Source organism: Biomphalaria glabrata, chromosome 9, assembly GCF_947242115.1.
Source record: "Biomphalaria glabrata chromosome 9, xgBioGlab47.1, whole genome shotgun sequence".
Classification (NCBI taxonomy): Eukaryota; Metazoa; Mollusca; class Gastropoda; family Planorbidae; genus Biomphalaria; species Biomphalaria glabrata.
In genome coordinates, this window is record NC_074719.1 from 23,458,484 (window position 1) to 23,481,573 (window position 23,090).

The 23,090-nt window shown below is 36.9% G+C and overlaps 1 protein-coding gene across 6 annotated transcripts in view; it reads right to left on the reverse strand.

Moving 5' to 3' along the window:
* The window catches only part of LOC106056764 (uncharacterized), a 44,852-nt gene that overhangs the window by 19,432 nt on the left and 2,330 nt on the right, over nt 1-23,090 (reverse strand). For all 6 annotated transcript variants that reach the window (XM_056042534.1, XM_056042539.1, XM_056042533.1 and 3 more), the window contains 4 exons: nt 22,739-22,878; nt 22,282-22,484; nt 21,674-21,835; nt 20,254-21,562 (listed from right to left, as the gene is read on the reverse strand). In XM_056042534.1, coding sequence (XP_055898509.1) covers nt 20,254-21,562; nt 21,674-21,835; nt 22,282-22,484; nt 22,739-22,808 — 1,744 coding nt within the window. In that variant the 5' untranslated portion in view covers nt 22,809-22,878. The remainder of the gene's footprint in view (nt 1-20,253; nt 21,563-21,673; nt 21,836-22,281; nt 22,485-22,738; nt 22,879-23,090) is intronic.

Here is a 23,090-nt window from a genome sequence, read left to right on the forward strand (position 1 = left end):
ACAGCACAAGTTTAATGAGACACTATAGACCTACATCTTTACACTCAGTTTTCATAATGCAACTATTTCTTACTGAAGAGTAAATGTTCTTAAGTAATGAGGGGTAACAGAGACACTATTATTGCTGAGATCAAACAATAGGAAATGAGGTTTCATTACAAAGTGTTCATGTCGACTAGAACACCAAAACCGTTTTACAAGAAAGAACCAAAAGTAGTAGTCAAGCTGTTCATACAAATGTAAGCTTGCAAGGGACACTAATTAATTTTCAATTGACTGTCTACAACCATTCATAAGATATTGCAATTAAGAAGAGGGCACGCAAAACTAAAGTTTTATTGAAACAAATAAAAGCCTACAAACTTATCCTATAGTAGATGCTGCTTCTGAACATATAAGACAAAAGAGCTAAACCTCAACTGCCATTCTTAGAGACACTGGACTGATGTTTTATACAAACAACTAGATAATTCTGATATGTTTACTCAAAAGAAGTAAATAAACATGTGATTACAATTAAACAAAAAAAAAAGATGAGTGACTATTGATAATCATACTCATACACTGTATTGTAGTAGTTGTAGTATTTTAATAATAATAATAAATAATAATAATAATCTTTATTATCTGTGAGGAAATTTGTTTTACACCCCAACACCTAATTATAAAAAAAACACAGATGAATATAAACTGCCTCTACTGTTCATTTTCAAAATAAAAATGTTTCAACACAACATGAATACTTAGTTTTCAAAATATACAAATATACAAAGCACCCTAACCCTAACCCTAATCCTATTATGTTTTCCATTTCAAATATCAAAAACATAATGCTTATAAACATACATTTATTTGTTACAGTAGACCCATATTTCCATTGAAGTGAGTCCCATTGATGCAAATATACAGTAACATTGTTATATATGTTTTTAATGGTCTTTGTGTATGTCTATGTGTATATTCTGTATGTCTATGTGTATATTCTGTGTGTCTATGTGTATGTAGAAATAGTTATCAGATTGAAAAAAAAAAAAGGTTCAGTAAACTAAAAGTATCAGTTGCACCTTTTTCAAGCATTATACAGGCGATGTGGGTATCTGATTTTCAATAAAGCTTTTGTATTGGAGATCTAAAGGTCACAGATAGACGGACAGACGAAACAACAAACAAAAATTATTTTCACTAAAAGAGATGCATAAAAACATCCAAAGTGCAAGAGTAGCTATATAATAGAAAGATTTCAAAATATCCTCTTCAGGTGTCGTTAAGACTAGTAAACAAGCAAAATATAAAAGTACTTTAAAAAAAAAAACAAAGCTTATATTGTGTGAAGGAAGAGGACCGTTCAATGGCTGCTACATCTCTTCATATTGCAAGTTTTATCTCCTCTTTTCTATATAAAACCAAAATTAATTAATTATCACTAATTGATTAAGTAATTAGTAGGTATTTTTAAAAATTATTAATTCATGTTTGGTCATCAACAAATAATAGGGCAAAATTTCAACTTGATCAGAGAATGAGAATTTGGAGAAAAAAGTGTAAACAAAATCCACTCAGAGGGAGTGAGTCAATGTAAGCTTTTGAAAGACATTCTGTTCATTTTAAAGTACGCCACCTTCCCCCACAATACGCTCTTCAAATGTAACTCCCATATCTGAGCTGAGTAGGACAGAGGTACAACTGTGGACACATGCTAATCGACTTTGTTATTCTAGCTGCATTAGTTATGCATGTTGCACGTCAACCAGCCCATCAACATTGGTTACCAACGTTACCAATAGAGTAATATTTCCCCGCACAGGCATTCGCCGTCTAAGGGAAGTGACGACTGAACGTCGATTGACATTTGTGAGACGTTCATCTCGAACACTTTTTCATGTGGCTGTGAAGCCCTACTTTGGAGGTCAGGGTGGCTTTCGCTTTGGTAGTAGAGGAGCCGGCCATTTTTCATACGGCACGCCTTTCTTCAAGAGCTGAAGCACATGTTTTCTCGCTGTCTATAGCTTTCTTGGTCACCGTTTTACGCAAGTTAGTGCTGTCTAAGACTATCTCTTCCCAATGGTCAGTATCAATGTTCACTGATTTTAAATCCCTTTTTATCACATCCATGTAACGGAGGTGAGGGCGACCAGTTTTACTTGAGCCAGACGCACGTCGCCCGAAAAGAATGATTGTCGGGATGCGAATATGTCCGAGCCAGCGCAGGCGGCGTTGCCTGAGGACTGTAAAGATCTGGGAGGACCCGTTCGCGCTAGGATCTCAGTATTGCACACTCTCTCTTGCCATGTGATTTTCAAGATCCTTCGGAGGCAGCGCAAGTGGAATGTGTTTAGTTTTCTATGTTGCTTTGCGTAGGTAGTCCACGACTCACTGCCGTGCAGTAGCGTACTAAGATCGCATGTCTCGTATACCTCCATTGTGGTCGGTGTAGTGAGCTTCTGGTTTTCCCAAACTCTTGGTTGGAGTCTAGCGAAGGTCGATGCAGCCTTTCCTATGCGTATTTATGTTTATCCCCTCTTCTAGAGACACGCAATCTTGAACTGTAGATCCAAGATATCATTAGACAAGACACGTTGACCAAATGCAGCCTTAACATGAACACTGAATAGAAAGCAAAAACATGACCGACCACGTCTAACATGGCTTCACACCATTTTAGAAGTTCATAATTCCGTGGGCACCAGCTGGGAAGTGGCTGTGAAAGTCGCCTTAGACTGATTTCTGTGGTGAGAGCTTGCAGCCTTATGCGTCGAATGGCGCGCGAGGGGGCTTAAGTCCACGTGTTTCTAAATATTTTACAATAAAAAATGTTACATTCGTCACTCAGCAGATCATCGTTTGGGAAAACGCCTCAAGCTCTTTCAGGGATTTCCGGGACGAAGCCCAGGAAGCCAAGAGTTTTTCTACATTTCTGAGCTTCAGAAACTCTTTCTCCTGGCGTCTAAAACGCATTATTTATCTCATAATAATGCTGATTATAAGTTAAATAGAGCTAATTTAAGAAGGTCTAGGACATGTTGATATTTAACTGTCAGAGACATTCGAGGTTGTAGATTTTTTTTTAAGTTTTATTTTGGAAAAGTGCCATATTCCCACTTGGGTGTTACCCCCTGATGGGTGTCACCCGGTGCGGCCCGCACCCCCCCCCCCCGCACCCCCATAGTGACGCCACTGGCTCTAACCAATCTTAAAAGGTAATCGAATTGTTAAGAAAAATGGAATGAGATGAAGATGTAGAAAGTTATCTAACTTGTTCTCACCTGGCTCTGCACAACTCTCTTCCAATTTCGTCACTTTATCAAGTTCAATATTTCCCGCCAATAATTCAAACATTTTTTTTTCAACACAGAGTTAACGGACTCGTTTTCTTCCATAAAATATCAAACATCTTTCAACTTTTGTCTTTCTCTACAGTAATTCAGATCCCTGAACAGAAATCCATTAACTGAATGTAATCCATGAAGACGAACTAAAAGAATTAAGACATTTCTATTTCCCAGAAAACTGCTACAGACTATCACATAAATACAATAAACACACCAGACACAGGAATACCAAGTGAGAGAGTTCATGCAGTGTTTCTGGGTAGAACTGCAAGACACAGGCTCGGTTCTCTTTAATTGCGTGCTAGACAAATGTAACAAAAGAATGTATCGCGTGTCATTGCAGAAGTCTGGGATGAAACAGTGACAACGTCTATAGTCTGCTTATTAGATCCTAGAGCTCAGTTGAATACAAACCACAGTGTGAGACTGTTCTATATTTAGACAGAGTAGTAAACAGATTTTGTTCCTGACAGTCAAAACAATACTCACGAAATCAATAAGTACTGTTCAAAGCAACACCTTTTTCGTGGCGCCATGAAATAAATAACGCCATTAGTATCTTAGGTGTTTCAAGTTCCAGCATTATTTCGTGTAAATAAATAAAAAAAGCACACTATTTTTGTCTAGGTGTCTTCCAAAAATAAAGAATAGTATCAAACTACTCTCTTCAGTGCAACATATGACAATTATCTGTCTGTGAACAATATTTGATACAAGCCAATATTTTACTCTGCGACAATCTCTCCAAACAAACACAAAAATTTATATTTCCAAGGATACAAATGCGGTTTCCGCTCAGAAGCCGAAGAGCTGGCAAGATGAAGTAGAAGAAGAATATTTCCAACGATGGAAACTGTAGATCTAGATCTCCTCTGGACACAGCCAGATCTACAGTCATCAACATGAAACTTTCATGCAATCGATACTTCGTTCTATCGGCCAAACGACTACCAATCTTTTTAATCTCGCCCCCCCCCCTTGAGTTAAGTGGCTATGTGAAAGACAACAGAGGGCACGGCTTGATAACATTAAAGCAACTCAGCCCCACACTGCAGGCTTTTAGACGATTAAACGAGTGTACTTTTTTTTATTTCTGCTTTGGTAACTCCCAAGTTTTTAGCACTGAATGTCTCTGCCTAAAGTTTTGAGACGTCTTAATGCAGTGTTTCTCAAACGTTTGCTAGTGACGTCCCTTCTACTAAACAAAAAAACATTCGCACACCCCCCTATATCAGCTGGGGAGCACCGCAGGTTTCACCAGCGAGAACCAAGCGTTGTTCTGCAGACATTCATTCTCTTGGAGTTATATGATAGTTGATATTTTGAGTTTTTTAGGCACATCGGCACAATTTCCCCTTTATAGCTCAAGAGCTCAATGTTCTACAGCTAAGTTATTAAAAATAAGGTCCATTCATTGCTCAAATGGTAAAAATAGTAAAAATATAGATCTATATATTTTAACAAAGGTGTGGGACAAGCTGAGACTGAAGAATGCGAGACAGTACGAGCCAACAGGGCTTGCGCTTTAGCAGTGGGAAGATCGTCATAATCAATTTCGCGTTCAGCAAGACGTCTTGTATCAGACCTGTTTTCTTTGCACATCAGACGTCAACAAAACGATGGTACGTAATCCAGGAGAAGGATGACCATTCAAACGTAAGAAAGACGGGTAGAATCTAGAACCACATTGAAAAAGACATCATGAAATCATTATAATAAAGTGATGAATTCCGTTTACAGAAAACAATATGCAAGATTGTATTCTGTTTACCTACTGCAGTCGCTTTATTCATTAGTGAATTATTTAAACATTTGATGTCGTTCTACTTGGTTTATGCACAATAAACTACAATTCAAATACAATTCTTATTTTTTTGTCATTATCTTTCAGTCGTCTTCAGTTTGAGAAGCACTGTCTTAATGTATACTTTATTATTGTTACTCAACCAAGACTAACCGAAAAAAAAAGATCAGGGGCATTAACGACTACTTATAAATCGTATTCAAACAGCTGTCTGGTTTGCTCCCTTGTCGAATCCCATCGTGCTAAATTACAACCATTTCAGGAAGATAACAAAATCAAAATTTGTTACTGTAGGGGTCGCTTCAATATTCTCAGGTGTGAACAGATAGAATACAAAAAGTGAATCGGCCCGTTGCTTCTTACAAAGTAATTTATTGCTCTTTCAGTGTTGCTGTTCTTTATTCATACCGATTGAATATGAAAACATTTTAAATGAACTCAAGTGGAAATAACGGTCTCGGATACAAGTCAAATCTAAATTGAATGTTCGTAAATTTTGTTTATGAATCTAAAACTAAACTTGAGCTCCAAGCTTTCTTTTGATTCAATGTTTGCTTCCATTAAGTTTTACAGCCGAATCATTGAAGACGCACAAGCTGCATATGTTTGATCTCCCTCAATGTACAGATATTTAAAAAAAAAAGGTAGGCCCTACATATAAAGGTGTTTCCTTCTTGATTGAGTTTAGCTACTGATTCATGCCCTAATCGCAGCGAAGTTGATTGAAACTGTTTCTTATCTAAACTTTCACCCGCTCAAAGGATTACACCAAGAAAAGGAAATGATCTCAGATATAGGCAATAGAAGTAAATCAGGGAAGAGAAGACAGTGTACAAAAAGCTTATCAGGAGCCCAGCTTGACACAGTTTGAAACAGCTACGACTGGAACCGTTTACTTCATTCAAAGAACATTGTTGGCTTGAAGAATGACAAAGATGACAATGTTAGGGAACTTGAGTTGTTTCTCTTTGGTTAAAGTAAATCTAGGAGTAAACGTTTGGTGGAATGGGAACACCCAACTGGTTCAAGTAAATCTAGGAGTAAACGTTTGGTGGAATGGGAACATCCAACTGGTTCAAGTAAATCTAGGAGTAAACGTTTGGTGGAATGGGAACATCCAACTGGTTCAAGTAAATATAGGAGTAAACGTTTGGTGGAATGGAAACATCCAACTGGTTCAAGTAAATCTAGGAGTAAACGTTTGGTGGAATGGGAACATCCAACTGGTTCAAGTAAATCTAGGAGTAAACGTTTGGTGGAATGGGAACATCCAACTGGTTCAAGTAAATATAGGAGTAAACGTTTGGTGGAATGGGAACATCCAACTGGTTCAAGTAAATCTAGGAGTAAACGTTTGGTGGAATGGGAACATCCAACTGGTTCAAGTAAATATAGGAGTAAACGTTTGGTGGAATGGGAACATCCAACTGGTTCAAGTAAATCTAGGAGTAAACGTTTGGTGGAATGGGAACATCCAACTGTTTCAAGAGCACTACATAAACAATAGTGCTGGTTTAAACAGCCAGTGCCTACAAATAACAATACAATTATGTCCTCGAGTTGTGATCATTCTCGAATTGCGTTATTCTCACCGATTTCAAGAGAGATTAATGCGGTGTTTCTCAAGGTTTTACTAGTGGCGCCCCCCCCCCCCCAAACGAAAAAAAAAAATCTTACGCAGCTGGGCTCTAAGGAAGCGCTATAAGTTCCTATAGAAGGGTGCGAGATGGTTTAGTCTTTTTAAATAGGACAACAAGTTTCGTAGACTAGAAACAAAAAAAAGTCTCAGGGAAGGGGGTAGACGGCAGCGTTGTTATGCGGTATCCTTCCCAGCGCCAAGCGTTTTCCTGCGATGTAAGCAATTCATTTTCGCATGAATTCTTTTTTTTTTTTAATTAATTTCTTGTTTTGTTTTGTTTTTAAATACGTTTAAAGACAGAGTGACAGTCGAATGCTTGCTCCTTATTAAAAGTATGCTGGGTTACAAACAGAAGAGGGATTCTGCAGTGATCAAAACTGCACACACGTGATCCTATACATTGAAACAGCCTATCAACAAGTGCACACACGTGATCCTATACATTGAAACAGCCTATCAACAAGTGCACACACGTGATCCTATACATTGAAACAGCCTATCAACAAGTGCACACACGTGATCCTATCCATTTAAACAGCCTATCAACAAGTGCACACACTTCCTTCATTCTGTACACCGGATACACCAGAAAGCTATTTATAGTTTTTACACCAGGTATGAAAATCTATACTAGCACACGTACGTCTATAACGGGAATGATCATCTTTGTGTTAAGTAAGATGTCTTGTTGCCGATTTTTTTTGGTACATAAAAGTCGTTAACAAAACGATGTCCAATAGTTGCGTGAACTTTGACCCTTTTGACAAAAGAAGGTCAAAATGAATCGCGTTTTGAAATGACATGTTTTGAGTCTATATTAAAGCAGACGCATGAGGATAAAATAGAATACACTGAAACAACCATCTATTACTTACAACATTTTACATTTGGAAACATTGTCATTTTAGTGAGCTAATATTCAAACATGAATTTATAACTGAAATAATGAAAATACATTTTTCTTTCTGTCCCTTGAATTATAAATTGACGGCGTCGCCCCCCCCCCCTTCTCACGTTGTAAGGACGTCTCGCTCCCCAGTTTGAGAAACACTGGATTAATTTTAAATAAAGAAAACGTACATCGATATCGATTTTATCAGATTGATTATTAACTCTTTCTCTCCGTAATTATTTACCACATTCTGTTGGAATTAACGTTGGTATCGTCAGTTAGGAGAGAAAGAGTTAATGTGTAGAAATGAATGCGTAGTGTAGCACATATAACTATAAACATCAAACTAAGACGCACTAACTTTAAGTTTTTAAAACCTAGAAAATCAAAACGCCATCTTATTTTAATACAAAAAGCCACGTTATGAACTGGATTGTACCAAGTGGAACGCGCATTCTACAAGACATCTATGTATATTTCTAACGAGATCAAAAATGAGTTCTATAGACGATTGGGTGTGGCGGCTCTTTGACATTGAATTCCAATGAGTATAACAAACTGTCACAGTGACGATACAACCTGATGGGATTGGGCAGTGTAGATACAGTTTCTACAACAGTTAGATAAGACGAGCTACACCTAGAGTAAAATAACCCACTTATAATGACTCAATACTATTTCATAACTAATACAATCTCAACACCCCCTCCTCTTTGACATGATTGAGTCTATAGAGTCTACACGTTTATAAGGAATAAAAGCCTTTAAGAATAAACCATCTGAATCTCTTCAGTGGCCAGGAAGCGAAATACATCTGAGTACTTGACCCAAGTGGAATAACCCTCTATCTGTGAACTTTACAAAAATTAATTAGTTTTCTTATTTGGATTGTTGTGTTGAAACGACACATTCCTGTCTGTGACTCATCGCTTTAGGCATACGAGAGAGAGAAAGAGAGGAGAGAGAGAGGGAGAGAGAGGGGGGAGAGGGAGAGAGGGGGGAGAGAGAGAGGCAGTAAATATCCCATTACAAACCAATTAAGATTTTAAAGCCTCTCTAACGATCGCAACCATAATGAAAAACTATAACAATGTAAGAACAGACTTGAGAACTACTAATGAATTAATGAGCACATCCGCGTAACTGATTCTATATGGTCTGCAAGGATTTCATTTCGAAGAAGCACTTCATTTTCAGGCAGTGCTGAAGCAGAAAGAAAGGCTTGTTAACTACAGTACTAAATCTCCATGCCTTATAGTCATAACCCCGCGAAAATGGTTGTGAATAAACTAGCATCTAGTTGATGGGGGACTTTTGGACAGAGAGGTAGAGGATGAGCTTCTAGTTGCTGGTCTCTAGCGCTGGAAGAAATAAACAGGCTCACAAGGCGCAACTCTGTGTGGACACCATAAAGGCCATTGGTCAGTTTTACAGTAATTACTTACATACGTTACTAATTTAAACAGATTAAAAAACACACACATTCCATCACACACACACGTTTCTAGACACATCAAACAAAGAACCACGTGACAGAATCGATATCCGTCACTGAATGAAAGCGTATCAAGTTCAATACAAGTGATCACGTGTGTAGTCCAAGACCTCTATGTACAGTACTAGATCACTGCTGGCTGTCAGTAGCGACGTGCATTTTGTAATACTCTTCTTTGATCTAGGTCATAAACTTTGATTATACACACAATGTGATTAATACACTCAGATATTAGTTTAAGATCGTCGCAGCTTTTTTTTTTTTAATTCACACGTCAATCATACATAAATCTCCACAGCCCTATCGGTAAGATATTGTAGAACCAATGTCAAGTTATTCCGCTTTCTAAAGATACAAAAGGAAGGGGACATAACAAAGATACACAGACACACACTGCAAAGCTGTGGACTTACGTTTGTTATTCTGTCTTGTTTCCTTCTGAGGCTAGTCAGCACATTAATCCACTGTCATAGCCTCCCTCTCTCACTCCACCACCCCTCCCCGGGATGATCTTAAGAAGTTTTGAAATACATGAAGGGCTTCGATCTTTTTTAAACTCCAGGACCATTTTATAATTTTGTTACCGAAACTATATAGGTCCAAAATGTTAACACATTTCTTTAGTCCAAACTTTAGTAGACTTCTTTATTCGTCCTAAATCTATCTATTAAATTTCTCATGTCAAAATTCTATAACATTTCTGCAGTCCAAACAGCAGGGAACAATAACAAACAAGAGCAATCATGTTGACAAGTAAATTGTTTGTTTGTTGGACTTAAAATGAAAATAAGTTTAGATCTAAACGCATCTTTTGCAATAATCAGGCCAAACATTTGAATGTTCTTTTTTAGCGGCCCCCGAAAGGGGAAAAGACGCTATTAGTTTTGTGTGGCCTGTCTGTCCGTGCGTCCCTTTTAGATCTCGTAAACTAGAAAAGATAGTGAAAATCTGACATTACAATATTTTAGACCATTCAAAGTTCTGATGCAACGGCTACTTTTTTCTTTTCTGAAAGTGAAAAATCTAATTTTTAAAATCACTTATGCAAGCAGATTTTTAATAAAAATACACCACTTTTACAACTATTCACTATTAATAGTAACAAACACTTGAGGCTCTTTATTAGGGGAGACGACAATTTACCATATTTTAAACAAATTTATGCAAACAGTTGTAGATTTCTTGTCAAAAAATATATTTTTTTAAATATTTTTATTGTTAAGTTATGTAAGTTCTGTTATAATAAGTATATATTTACAAATATACAAATGTTTACTATTTGTTAAAGAGAACAAATTTATTTAGTATGCATATAAGTCAGACATAATTTAAAACAACAATTAATAAGTAGTTTTTCATATTATCGCGTGAACTACAGTCTCCAACACTTTAAGCATCCATATGACAACGCAAACCCAGTTGCGACCTGCATATTTTCCTGAATTAAATAATTTCTGGTCAAGTTTCTCTGAAGAGTATCTTAATATTTAAAAACAAGTTAATGTTATTTTAATTCTGTCTCCTACAACCTATTTGTGAGTTGTGAGAAGTAGCGTTTTTTTTTTGGTTTTTTTTTACTATATTGCAACAAAGTCAAAGTATAGGTCTAGAAACAGGCGGCTTGATGCCCGACCAGTTAGTATCACAAACGTGGCTGAGATTCACAACACAATAACATCAAAGTCATAAGGCCTTTTCTTTTCTCATGCTTATGTCTGTATATTTTATTCTAGTTTTCTACGAAAACAATAATTTAAAAAAAATAAAAAAAATTAGACAACGGTTGAACTATTATTATATTTAAACTAATGGGAAATAATCCGACCCAAAAAAACAAACGAGAGGTTCCGCTAAATTCTCCGAAAATGGGAAGTGTTCCGTTAAAGTTTGGGAAACACAGGTTTAGTTCTATGTCATGCCAAAGTGGTCCTATGTCATTCATGCGTCGAGAATCAAGGGACAGTACCATTAAATGTAGATTCATTTAGGTAAAACTTGAAGTGTTGTCCCTTTACATATATCTACTTCCCTTATATATATATATATATATATATATATATATATATATATATATATATATATATGTATGGATCAGTTTCATGATAATTTAAAGTACTAGCTTCCCCTTTAATTACGTTTAATCGCTATATTTTAACTTCGGAATAAAAGAGTTACCATTGAAATCCGATCTACAAATCTGAAACGAATAATAACTAACCAGACAATCTTTAAGGAAAATCAAAACAAAAAACTACATAGCAACCAGGGGCGGACTGAGTATCAAAATCGGCCCCGGCATTACCTTTAAAACCGGCCCACAAATGGCATGGGCGTAGCCAAGAATTTTTCGGTGGACGGGGTGGGGGATTTTTTTTTACCTCCCTCCGCAATATATATATATATATATATATATATATATATATATATATATATATATATATATATATATATATATATATATATATATATATATATATATATAATATCAGGTGACCGAGCCTCGCTCGGATGAATAATTTGTTAAGGAAGGATATATACCCGAAGTCATTTTGAGAATATTTTTGTACCAGGTGGCCGAACCTCGCTCGGTTAAATAATTTCGGAAGGTTATATACCCGAAGTCATTTTGGGAATATTCTTGTAATTACGAAAATGAACGATCGGATAAAGACTACTAATCTGAAGAGTTGTTTTAGTGTTCTGTTAGTTCTAATTGTAGGCCTAATTGAACATGTCGATTAAATTTAAAGTCTTTTAAGTCCTCCTACAGTCTAGACAAACTACAGCTCAAGTCCGTCTTAAAGTTTTGAAATCCATCTTTTGCGTAAAACTATTGTAGGCTTACTATTATTGGCTTGGAAGAAGTCTTTGCAGTGTAACTTCTCTACGTTATAGGGTAAAACATGCACTTAGTGACAAAGTAAAATGGCTCATTTTTTTCTTATTAGACTTAAATCATTGCATTAGTTTTTTAAAGAAACGTTTCCGTAGGGCATCTCTGTTACGCCGAATAATATGCTCGTTACCCATACGGGATACGTGCCCTGCACAGCCTGACTGTCGGACTATAAGAAGTTCATACCGGCTTTTGCCATCCATCCATCCCAGTGGTGCTATGACCTGCTTTTACACATCCCTCCATTCAGATCTCTCCTGGGCTTTCCGTCAACACGCACTAACTCCAAGCTTTTTACCGAGGTTTATAGTTAAATCAAAAGAGGCTGCAGCGTAAGCAAACTCGTTGACCGCTAGATGGATATCATGTGTTTAGTGTGAGCTAGTAAGGCGTAGAGAAGCTGTGTTATGACCATTTCCTTTGTTTTGGTACGGGACAGTAGACACCGAAGCATGAACACATGGTAATAATTCACCAGCAAAATAATAATAATAATAAGGCTTGTCTTAGAGTCCGAAAATTAATGAGGATTGCAGCTGTGACCTACATATCTTGCCACATCCAAGGCAAGCATAACCATTGTCCGCGGTGCTCGATTAAGATTTTCTTTTAGCGTCTGCGTCTGTCCACGGCAGCAAATTTTCTTTTGGTCTCAAATGTGTATCCGCGGCCTTTGTATAGAGGGAATTCTTTAAGTCCGAAAGTTACGCTGGACAGAGCAGTATCCTGTATGGGAGACGAATCTCAGACGAACGCATGCCAAAGGCAGTCTTTTTTGGTGAGCTAAAAAGTGGGCGACGTAACACCGAGACGCTTAAAACACCAGCTTATGGCGCAACTTGACTTAGCTGACATAGAAGAGAGCACATGGTTGCATGCAACCTCAGAACGAGACAGCTGGAGGTCAGCAGCAAAATAAACAACAAAGTAAAAGGTATCTACACCGCTCTACACAATTAAAGTGTAAACAACTTATTAAGCACTTAAAACACAATAACTAATCATACATCGGCACATTTATTTCATTACTTTTATTTCATAGTTCTATAATAAATCAATCTACAGTAACATGGTGCGCAAATTTTTAATAAGGTCTATTGATTCTTTAAAACTTGTTCTTGTTTGCAAAGAAATATTTTAGTGTACTGAGGTAAGCCTTGTGACGTAAGCAGCGTTTTTCCCGTTTACGTCATGGAAAATTTTCATTCATAAAACATTCTAGCCAAACTTAATTTTTCGATAATGAGGCATTTTCAAACCGATATAACGGTCGATCTCGAGTTTTCCCAATGTGGCCAATGAGTTGAGAATTTTTTTCTCCTTATTATGCACATACCGTGAAATTTTAAAGAAAATCGTTAGAGCCGTTTTCGAAATAAAATTTATATATATATATATATATATATATATATATATATATATATATCCTATACTCTTAAACGAGCAATTCTTGTATGTATGTATATATATATTTATATATATATATATATATATATAAATTTTATTTCAAAAACGGCTCTAACGATTTTCTTTAAAATTTCAAGGTATGTGCATAATAGTGAGAAAAAAATTCTTAACTCATTGGCCACATCGGGAAAACTCGAGGTCGACCGTTATATCGGTTTGAAAATGCCTCATTATCGAAAAATTAATTTTGGCTAGAATGTTTTATGAATGAAAATTTTCCATGACGTAAACGGGAAAAACGCTGCTTACGTCACTAGGCTTATCGCAGTACACTAAAATATTTCTTTGCAAACAAGAACAAGTTTTAAAGAACCATTACACCTAATTAAACATTTGCGCACCATCTTACTGTAGATTGATTTATTATTTGAACTATGAAAGAGAAGTAATGAAATTAAATGTGCCGATGTATGATTAGTTATTGTGTTTTAAGTGCTTAATAAATTATTTACTCTTTAATTGCGTAGAGTGGTGTAAATAGGCCCTACCTTTTACATTGTTGTTTATTTTGCTGGTGACCTCCAGCTGTCTCGTTCTGTGCTATCTTCTATGTCAGCTAAGGCAAGTTGGCGCCTAAACTGGTCTTTTAAGCGTTACGGTGTTACGTCGACCACTTTTTAGCTCACGAAAAAAGACTGCCTTTGGCATACGTTCGTCTGAGATTCGTCTCCCATACAGGATACTGTTCTGTCCTGCGTAACTGTCTGACTTAAAGAATTCCATCTATACAAAGGACGCGGATGCACATTTGAGACCAAAATAAAATCTGCTGCCGAGGACAGACGCAGACGCTAAAAGAAAATCTTAATCGATCACCGCGGACAATGGTTATGCTTGCCCTGTATGTGGCAAAATATGTAGGTCACATCTGCAATCCTCATTAATTTTCGGACTCGAAGACAAGGCTTATTATTATTATTATTTTGCTGGTGAATTATTACCATGTGTTCATGCTTCGGTGTCTACTGTCCTGTACCAAAACAAAGGAAATGGTCATAACACAGCTTCTCTGCGCCTTACTTGCTCACACTAAACATGATATCCATCTAGCGGTCAACGAGTTTGCGTACGATGCAGCCTCTTTTGATTTAATTATAAACCTCGGTAAAAAGCTTGGAATTAGGGCGTGTTGACGCAAGGCTTAGGAGAGATCTGAATGGAGAGATCTGTAAAAGCAGTCCATATCCCTCCACAGGGCTGTAGCACCACTGGGATGGATGGATGGATGACAAAAGCCGGTATGAACTTCTTATAGTCCCACAGTCAGGCTGGGCAGGGCACGTATCCCGTATGGGGGACGAACATATTTTTCGTCGAAACATAGGTGCCCCACGGAAACATTTCTTTAGAAAACTAATGCAATGGTTTAAGTCTATTAAGAAAAAATTTGCCAAATCTGAATGGAGAGATCTGTAAAAACAGGCCATATCCCTCCACGGGCTGTAGCACCACTGGGATGGATGGATGGATGACAAAAGCGGTTATGAACTTCTTATAGTCCGACAGTCAGGCTGGGCAGGGCATGTATCTCGTATGGGGGACGAAGAATATTTTTTCGGCGTAACAGAGGTGCCCCACGGAAACGTTTCTTTAGAAAACTAATGCAATGATTTAAGTCTATAAAGAAATAAATTGCCATTTTACTTTGTCACAAAGTGCCTGTTTTACCCTATAACGTAGAGATTTGCGTCACTTGATGTTTCGTACTAAAGCCATAATGAATGTATACTAATTCCATAATTAAATGTCTGAACGTAACCATCTAAGAAGTAACACTGCAAAGACTTTCTTCCAAGCCAATAATAGTAGGCCTACAATAGTTTTACGCAAAAGATGGATTGTAAAACTATAAGACGGATGTGAGATGTGGTTTGTCTAGACTATAGGAGGACTTAAGAGACTTTATCTTTAATCGCGTGTGCAATTACATTTAGAACTAACAGAACACTAAAGCAACTCTTCAGATTAGTAGTCTTTATCTGATCGTTCATTTTTGTAATTACAACAATAGCCCAATAGTTTTACGCGAAAGAAGCAATGTAAAACGTTAAGACGTGAGCTGTGGTTTTCTATAGGCCTACTGTTGGAGGGACTTTCTATTCAAATCGCCATGTACAATTACATTGAGAACTGACAGAACGAAAAATCAACTCTTCGGATTGAGTCTTTACCCGATCGTTCATTTTCGTAATTACAACAATATTCCCAAAATGACTTCGGGTATATATCCTTCCTTCACAAATTATTCATCCGAGCGAGGCTCGGTCACCTGATATTATATATAAATATATATACATACATACAAGAATTGCTCGCTTAAGAGTATAGGATATATGAGTGTGTGTATGTAATTTATCTTCATTAAATTCTGACCTTTCATTCTTTCAGACGTTTACTCTCGTCCTTTAATTAGTGGAAAGACAGTACATACCGCAACTGACAGCGCAGTGAGCTCCAGGATCCAAGCATTATTTCCGTTATTTTAAGTTTTATAAAATGCATTTTCTGAGACAGTGCAATTAGATTGCTACTCTTCTGCTAAAAACTTCAAAAACCAAATTTGCTATTAACGGCACTTAATGGAGTCCAGCGACTGGTAGAAAATGGTAACTATAGTTTTGCTTTAGTTTTTGTATTGGGGCGGGGGTAACCATAAAACCTCTTTTGGCCACGCTCATGAAATTTGGTGAATGAAGTTTGCTTAAGTTGGCTACACTGGGGCAGTAAATAAAGTTTCCCTTTCAGACAATGAGGTCTGAGGCAAGTGATAGTTTGAATCCCCCCCCTTCCCGCTACGCCCATGTGTCATATTATAGGTGTAAGCCTAATTCTCTACCAAATATATAAAGTTTGATAACGAATTGAAAACTGAATGTATGCTTGCGTAGGATTACGTAATGCATTGTATTTAGTAGTCTGAAAACCATTAACAATACAATAGCAGCCTTAATGAGTTTGAAACTTTTTGATATTACTTATAGATTACAAATGTTTCCTCAAAACACAGGATAGTTACATCCTACATATTTCATGTGTCAATCTAGTCATGCATATTGATCTGTGACTTAAAATATGCAAAAGTCATTGGTTTTCCTGGCTGATTCAGGCAACCCATTCCATTAAAAGATTAGATAATGTAGAACGATTAGAGAGGCACTTGGGCCTACTTAATGTGAAAAGCTCTTGCTTCGTCCTAGTATATTCTCTAAAACGCGAATTGTATATGAATATATCATGACCCAGTATTTAAAATATAAATCTCCTTTCATTGAATATCTGATGTGACAGCGCTATATAAATTATTTAATTATTATAAGTAATTCCGTCATTAATGACTTCATACTAAGCATGAGTTTGCCATTAATTATAATAGTAAATAATATTGAATTAGATCTAGATTTATTTTTTTTTTATGAAATTTAATTACAAATTGCAGAAAGTAGAACTATATGCCCATATTGAGCTGTGAATAAGTTGGCTGGTTTGCAATTTCACGGCTGCGTGTGTGTTACAGTTAATTTCTATTAAGTATTGTAAAAGAGCTACTTGTCACCCCTTTTCCCTTCTTTTGATGTGTTATATCAAGGTTTTCTAACTTAACCTCTTTCATCCCTCGTTTTCTGTAACATTGTCAATGGAACCATCAAAAAGACGGGGGATAGAAGGAGCCTAAACAAATGGGAGTTCCATCAAACGTCAACGCCGACCAGCAAAATCATTAGGCCAAACACATCCTAAAGACATCAAGTTGAAGTCCATGCCGCTCTTGCATAGCAGAAAGTACGGTCTAACGTTTTGCAAATGATAATACGTACCGTGTATAGTGTAATTTTTTTTTATATAATTGTTTAATTTCAATCAAAATTAATTGTAATAAAAAAAAAACAGAACAAAACGTGTTCGGGCATCTGTGTCTTGCTGCTGTCACTTTTTTTTTTATTGTCTGCATTAAAAAAAAATATATTTTTTTCTTTAGCCCATTTGGTTCCGGCCCACCGGGCATTTGCCCATTTCTTTTGCCCATATAGCCAGTCCGCCCATGGTAGCAACCATATTTTGATAATTTAATTGAAAAAAATAAAGTAGTAAAGTATCCCTTTCAGACATCTGTAGTGCAGATGATGTAAACGTAATGTTTATATGTCTTACGGTTGACGAGGGTGTCATGTGGCCAGCACAAAGACCACCCGCTTTACTTTCAACAAGTTATGTAAAGATAGCTGCCTGGTTGTGTGGTATGCGTTTTGGAATGACTTTCGGTGGTCACAAAGGTCCCAGCCGCTGCCATCTCCTGTGGTCCTGCGGGAGGTTTGGGCTAGGATGTAATTATCTTAATATCTAAAGGCACGTCCGAAACATGTACAACAAACATCTAAAGGCACGTCCGAAACATGTACAACAAACATCTAAACATGTACAACAAACATATAAACATGTACAACAAACCTATAGACATGTGCAACAAACATAAAAGTTTACTTTCCCCAACTAATGCCAGGTACCCATTAGCTTCGGGTAAACTAAGGGCGCCCTAAAACCTCCAAGATTCAAAATTATAGCCTTAACCGAGATTCGAATCAGCGACCCCTCGGTTCGGAAGCCAAGCGCTATTTCACACAGTCACCATGCCCCAATTGGATTAATAGTCTCAGTAATACATTGACCCCTCATCACGAGGTCACATGAATAACAAATGTTAGTGACACTTGATCAGGCTGTATCATTTTCAACAAGCATGCGTCGATTTCTAATGAAGACGTCCTTTGTTTGACCCCCTCCCCAAACGAGACATAGTCTTGTGTTATAGCTCGGTGCCAGGCACATGGTTAAAGAGACAGTCATGCTGAGCTTTGTTTGACCCCCTCCCCAAACGAGACATAGTCTTGTGTTATAGCTCGGTGCCAGGCACATGGTTAAAGAGACAGTCATGCTGAGCTTTGTTTGACCCCCTCCCCAAACGAGACATAGTCTTGTGTTATAGCTCGGTGCCAGGCACATGGTTAAAGAGACAGTCATGCTGAGCTAATACTGCCAATAAGTCTGGCCACTTATTGACTGGAGGAATGTGGCACCTATAAATCGATTAGAAAAGGTACAGCAATGTAGGTCACAGACTAAAAGCTGGAGAAAAGACCAATGTGTACATTTCTATAAGAGATCGATAGATCAGTTGTGCTCCGACCCTCCCTCACCTTTACAGTCCAGTAACAAAAATGTTCAATGGCTTTAACAAAAAAAAAAACACAACATTTTAGGGAGGAGGAAATAAAAATGATTCATTGGTGCCGAGAAATGTCAAGAAGCTCTCAATGCGCAGAACTTTGTTGAGATTAATTTCAATGATGGCTGTGTTGAAAAGAAACAAAAAAATCCCAGGATTGGAGGGAGGGAGGGAGGGGAATGGAGAGAGGGAGGAAGGGGAATGGAGTTGAAACGTAAAAAGGAAAGTTATAATGAAAAGAGTGGAGTAGGTAGAAGAGAAAAGTAGATTGGAAAATAAGTTACAAAGCGAAATTATAATTAATGTGAGAAGGAAGAGACTAGACAGACTTGAGTCTGTGATAGAGAGAGAGGGGGGGGGGGCGTTGTTTTCAATGGTTTGAAACAAGACAAATTAAAAAAGGAAAGTGATATTTTACTACAGTTTAATGTTTATGACCCAATGGACTGTAAAACCTGATAACAAAGAGGAAGCAAACATTCTATCCAAAATTTAAAAATGGTAGATCTCTATGCTACCAATTCTATGAGTAGCCTACAATGTGCGACTGAACCTGAGCGCAGTGATTAGAACTCTTTCAGAAAACAAAACAGTACAAGAATAAGACTCTCTTTGTTTTTAGTACAAAACTTTTTTTTTTAAAGTTAACTGCCCTATAGCTTAAAAAGAAAAAATCAGCACTCCTTTAATGTTAATTTACCACTAGAAAAAAATCCAACCTAAAAAGAAGATCTAAAGTTTCCTTGACAAAGAGAGCCAGTGAGATTTGAATGGATTCTCTTATTTATCTTCTATACACCAAGAAACACAAACTAGGTTTATTGGATATTTTTGTTTGTATTTATGTTAACAGTGGGTATATATAGGTTATTTCAGTCTAAGTTTTGTTGACCGTAAGGGAAATTAATAATTATTGCATAGTCGAAATGAGAAACCAAAGAGGAGGAATACACATTTCTGACCAGAGACAGTGCAAGCATAATTCGAATGTTTCACTGTGATAAAATCTAGCTTGAGTGGCGTTTTACTGTTACAGAGAGGTGGAAAAGCATTTAATAGCTTTCATATGAAATGAGCTTGTCTCCATTTCTCAATTGTTGTTTTTCTTGTAATCACCAAAGATAAAGACTTAACCAAGGAAGATATTTGAAGTGTTTCCATTGAACTTTTAAAACTTCTCTGACCCTTTGTATGAGGCTTGTGATGATTTTATAGTTGAGAAATTGAAAAAAATAGACTCTTAAATATTACCAGATGCAATGATAATATCTATATTTTTTATTTTTTTCTAAATTGCTTTTGTATAGGTATCTTGCAGGCTATCGTGTGCATAGTGCATTATGGTCCAATCTCTTGAAAAGATCAACAAACTCAAGTAAGCTTAAGTCAGAATATGAACTTTTGCTACTCAGTCACACAGTTAATGTTGAGATTCATACTATACTTCACACTATATCCTATATAATATGCTTTCTAAATATGGTAATGATAGTAATGTAGGCCAACTTACCTCTAAATGGACTGGAACGACCAACAATGTTATTTATTGTAGAAATCTTTGCAGCCTGGCTTGGGGACTGACGCAGTGTTACCATTTGTCCAGATTGGGCAGCTGGTATCGGTGACATGACTCCAGTTTGAGCTTGTAAGGGTGTGGGAGAGTCTGTGTGCACAGTTATCTTAGCCCCAAGCCTCATCTGATCGATGGTCAGCTCCGCCAGGGCGTATTTGGTCAGCAAGTTGTCGTAGTCTTTCTGGAGCTGCTGCACAAGCTCCGTGGCTTGTTTCCTCTTCTGTGCCTCTTGAGTTAGGCGGGTGGAGAGCTCGCCAGCATTTTCATACTCCTGAGTCACAGACTTGCTGTTAGCATCTTCCCAAGGAAAAAATTGTTGGTTCTCAACATCCGTGAGCAGTGAGATTTCTGAAACTGTCATGTGAGTTGGTTTGACTGGGCCAGACCTGGCAATGTTGCTGACACTTTTACTTTTACTCTTTGTCTTGAGAGAGTGTGAAGGCTCCGCACTGCTCAGAGTTGGCATGAAATGTTTATGATTTCTTTCTCCCCCTTTAATCTGAAGTTCATCTTGCGACCTCGCCCTGAACATCCTTTGAGTTGCTGCTTCCTCTGCTTTCTTTTGCCTGGCAAAGACTAGCTCTGAAGCTGTTAAGTAGTGGCTTGTTGCAGATGATGGTCGAGGCAGAGACTCAGAGTAAGCCAGTTTGGTATCATCATCCTGATACTCAGAGGCTACAGATGTGCTGCCTCGACCAGTTTTACGAAAACTGGAGTTAAAATTTCCGCCCAATGTCTGCACATTAGTCAATGAGGGTGGTTGTACAATTTTGCTGGTAATGTTTAATACTTCTTCATCGTCTCCCACTGTCTTCTGAGACTGTGTCTGGCTGCCCAGATTTTGTGACATGCTGTCATAAGCATAGTCCTCATTGTCATCAGGGAAGCTATGGCTGCTGATAGTTCGTGCAGAACTAGCACTGGAAAAGTTCTCTCCAGCTCTTGCACCAGACTGCTGCAGGCTAGACTTTCTTTTCTGAATCTCTTCTTCCCTGAGGTTTTGTTCTTCTGCTTCCTCTCTTCTGTACTCACTGGCCAGATACTGGGCTATAAGATCATCATGCTCTTTGTCCTCTTTCTCAATTTCCTCTGTCTTGGACTCCTCATCCTCAAACTCATCCAAAGAGTCTCTTGACAAGTCAACACCATCCACCAATACTCCGAGCTCACGAAGCTGCTGATAGTATTCAGGTGGAAACATTTCATTTGGGGCATTCTCTGTGCTGAGTTCTTCTTGACGTGAAAACTAAAAAGCAAAATTAAAGTACATTATGTAAAAATAAAAATAAATCATAAGAATAAATGACTATATATCCAAAATTATGCTCAGATAAAATAATTTGTAAGAATTTCTTACCTTCCTTTTGTGCTTCCTATAAGATTCATTTAGATCTTCAGGTTTATCTAAAGTGCTCTCCAGTGTGTCTAGAAGACCATGAGATGATGCATTTTGATGTTTTAAAGCACTTCTATCTAAATGATCAACTTGATGCTCAAAACTCAATTCATCTTTGGAAGCCTAAATTAGAATAAAAGTAAGAACAAAAAAGTTTTATGTATATAAATAATTCTTAGTTTAAATTCAAGAAAATTCCCATAGCCACATAAGTGGATAATATTTAAATATAAGAAATACTAAAATCAGTTGAAATAATGTTTGGTTTTCAAAGTGCTACATTTATTCATTTATTGAGAGAAGATTATGTAATTATTAAACATTATTATTTTTTTTTACCAACCACAAGTTTGGGCTAGTTCTGTTATTTATATTGACACTGCTGTGATTTATTTTAAAGTGTATGGATGAATTAGGTTTTTAACAGGTTAGAGAGTTGGACTTTTAAAAAAAATACATTTTTTTCTTTAAACTTAATCATTTCTAACATTGCCATTATGTACTTTCAAACCTATTTTTAAGGATAACATCTATGGGGCAATGTTAAAAACAAATCAATTTGAACTGACCTCCAGCTCACTAATGTTGATACTTTCATCTCCGATTGGAGCCAGATCTTCAAAACTGTTTTGCAAATGACGCAAGGTGGATGTGGTAGACTGCTTGTCTCCACTAAAGCCTGAGTCTGTCCATTGACCTCGCACTTCATGCCTGAATGCATCAAATGTATCATCCCGTAAGATGCCCTCATCATCAATCAAGAGATCAGCACCTTATGATGATCCACAAAGAGAGTAATGATAAGTCAAGATTGCTATAATTAATAGTGATTTTATTGTTTGTTTTTCTTTTCTGTTTGGCATTTATTTTTTTAATGTTTGACTAATCATGATGAAGTTGTTTTTCTTTCTAATTTAACTGACTCTGTAGAGTGCCTAAATATTAAATCATGAAATATGGAGTGTCAAATTAGCAATTTGTAAAATCCATTAGATTGAAAACTATAAGTGCTATAACCAAACTTACCATTCATAGAGTCCCTAAGAATGCCATCATCATCCAATTGAAAGTCATCACTCAGTCCAACAAATGACATTCTGATACTAATTGATGGAGTACTTAGCGTCTGTCATGGGGTTAACATCACTTCTGACAGGATGACTAGGCTACAATTGGATAAAAAAAAAAAGGATAAATCTCTATAGGATTGAAAAGAAATAGCTCTAAGTATAATGATAATTTTATATTATAGAATTAAGTTGAATGTAATTTAAACTCTATACTGATGAATTTCTATTAAAAAAAAGAGGATTATCATGCCCTGCACTTATTACCTTGCTCTTATCAATGTGTTGATGTAATCATTAATAAGAAACAG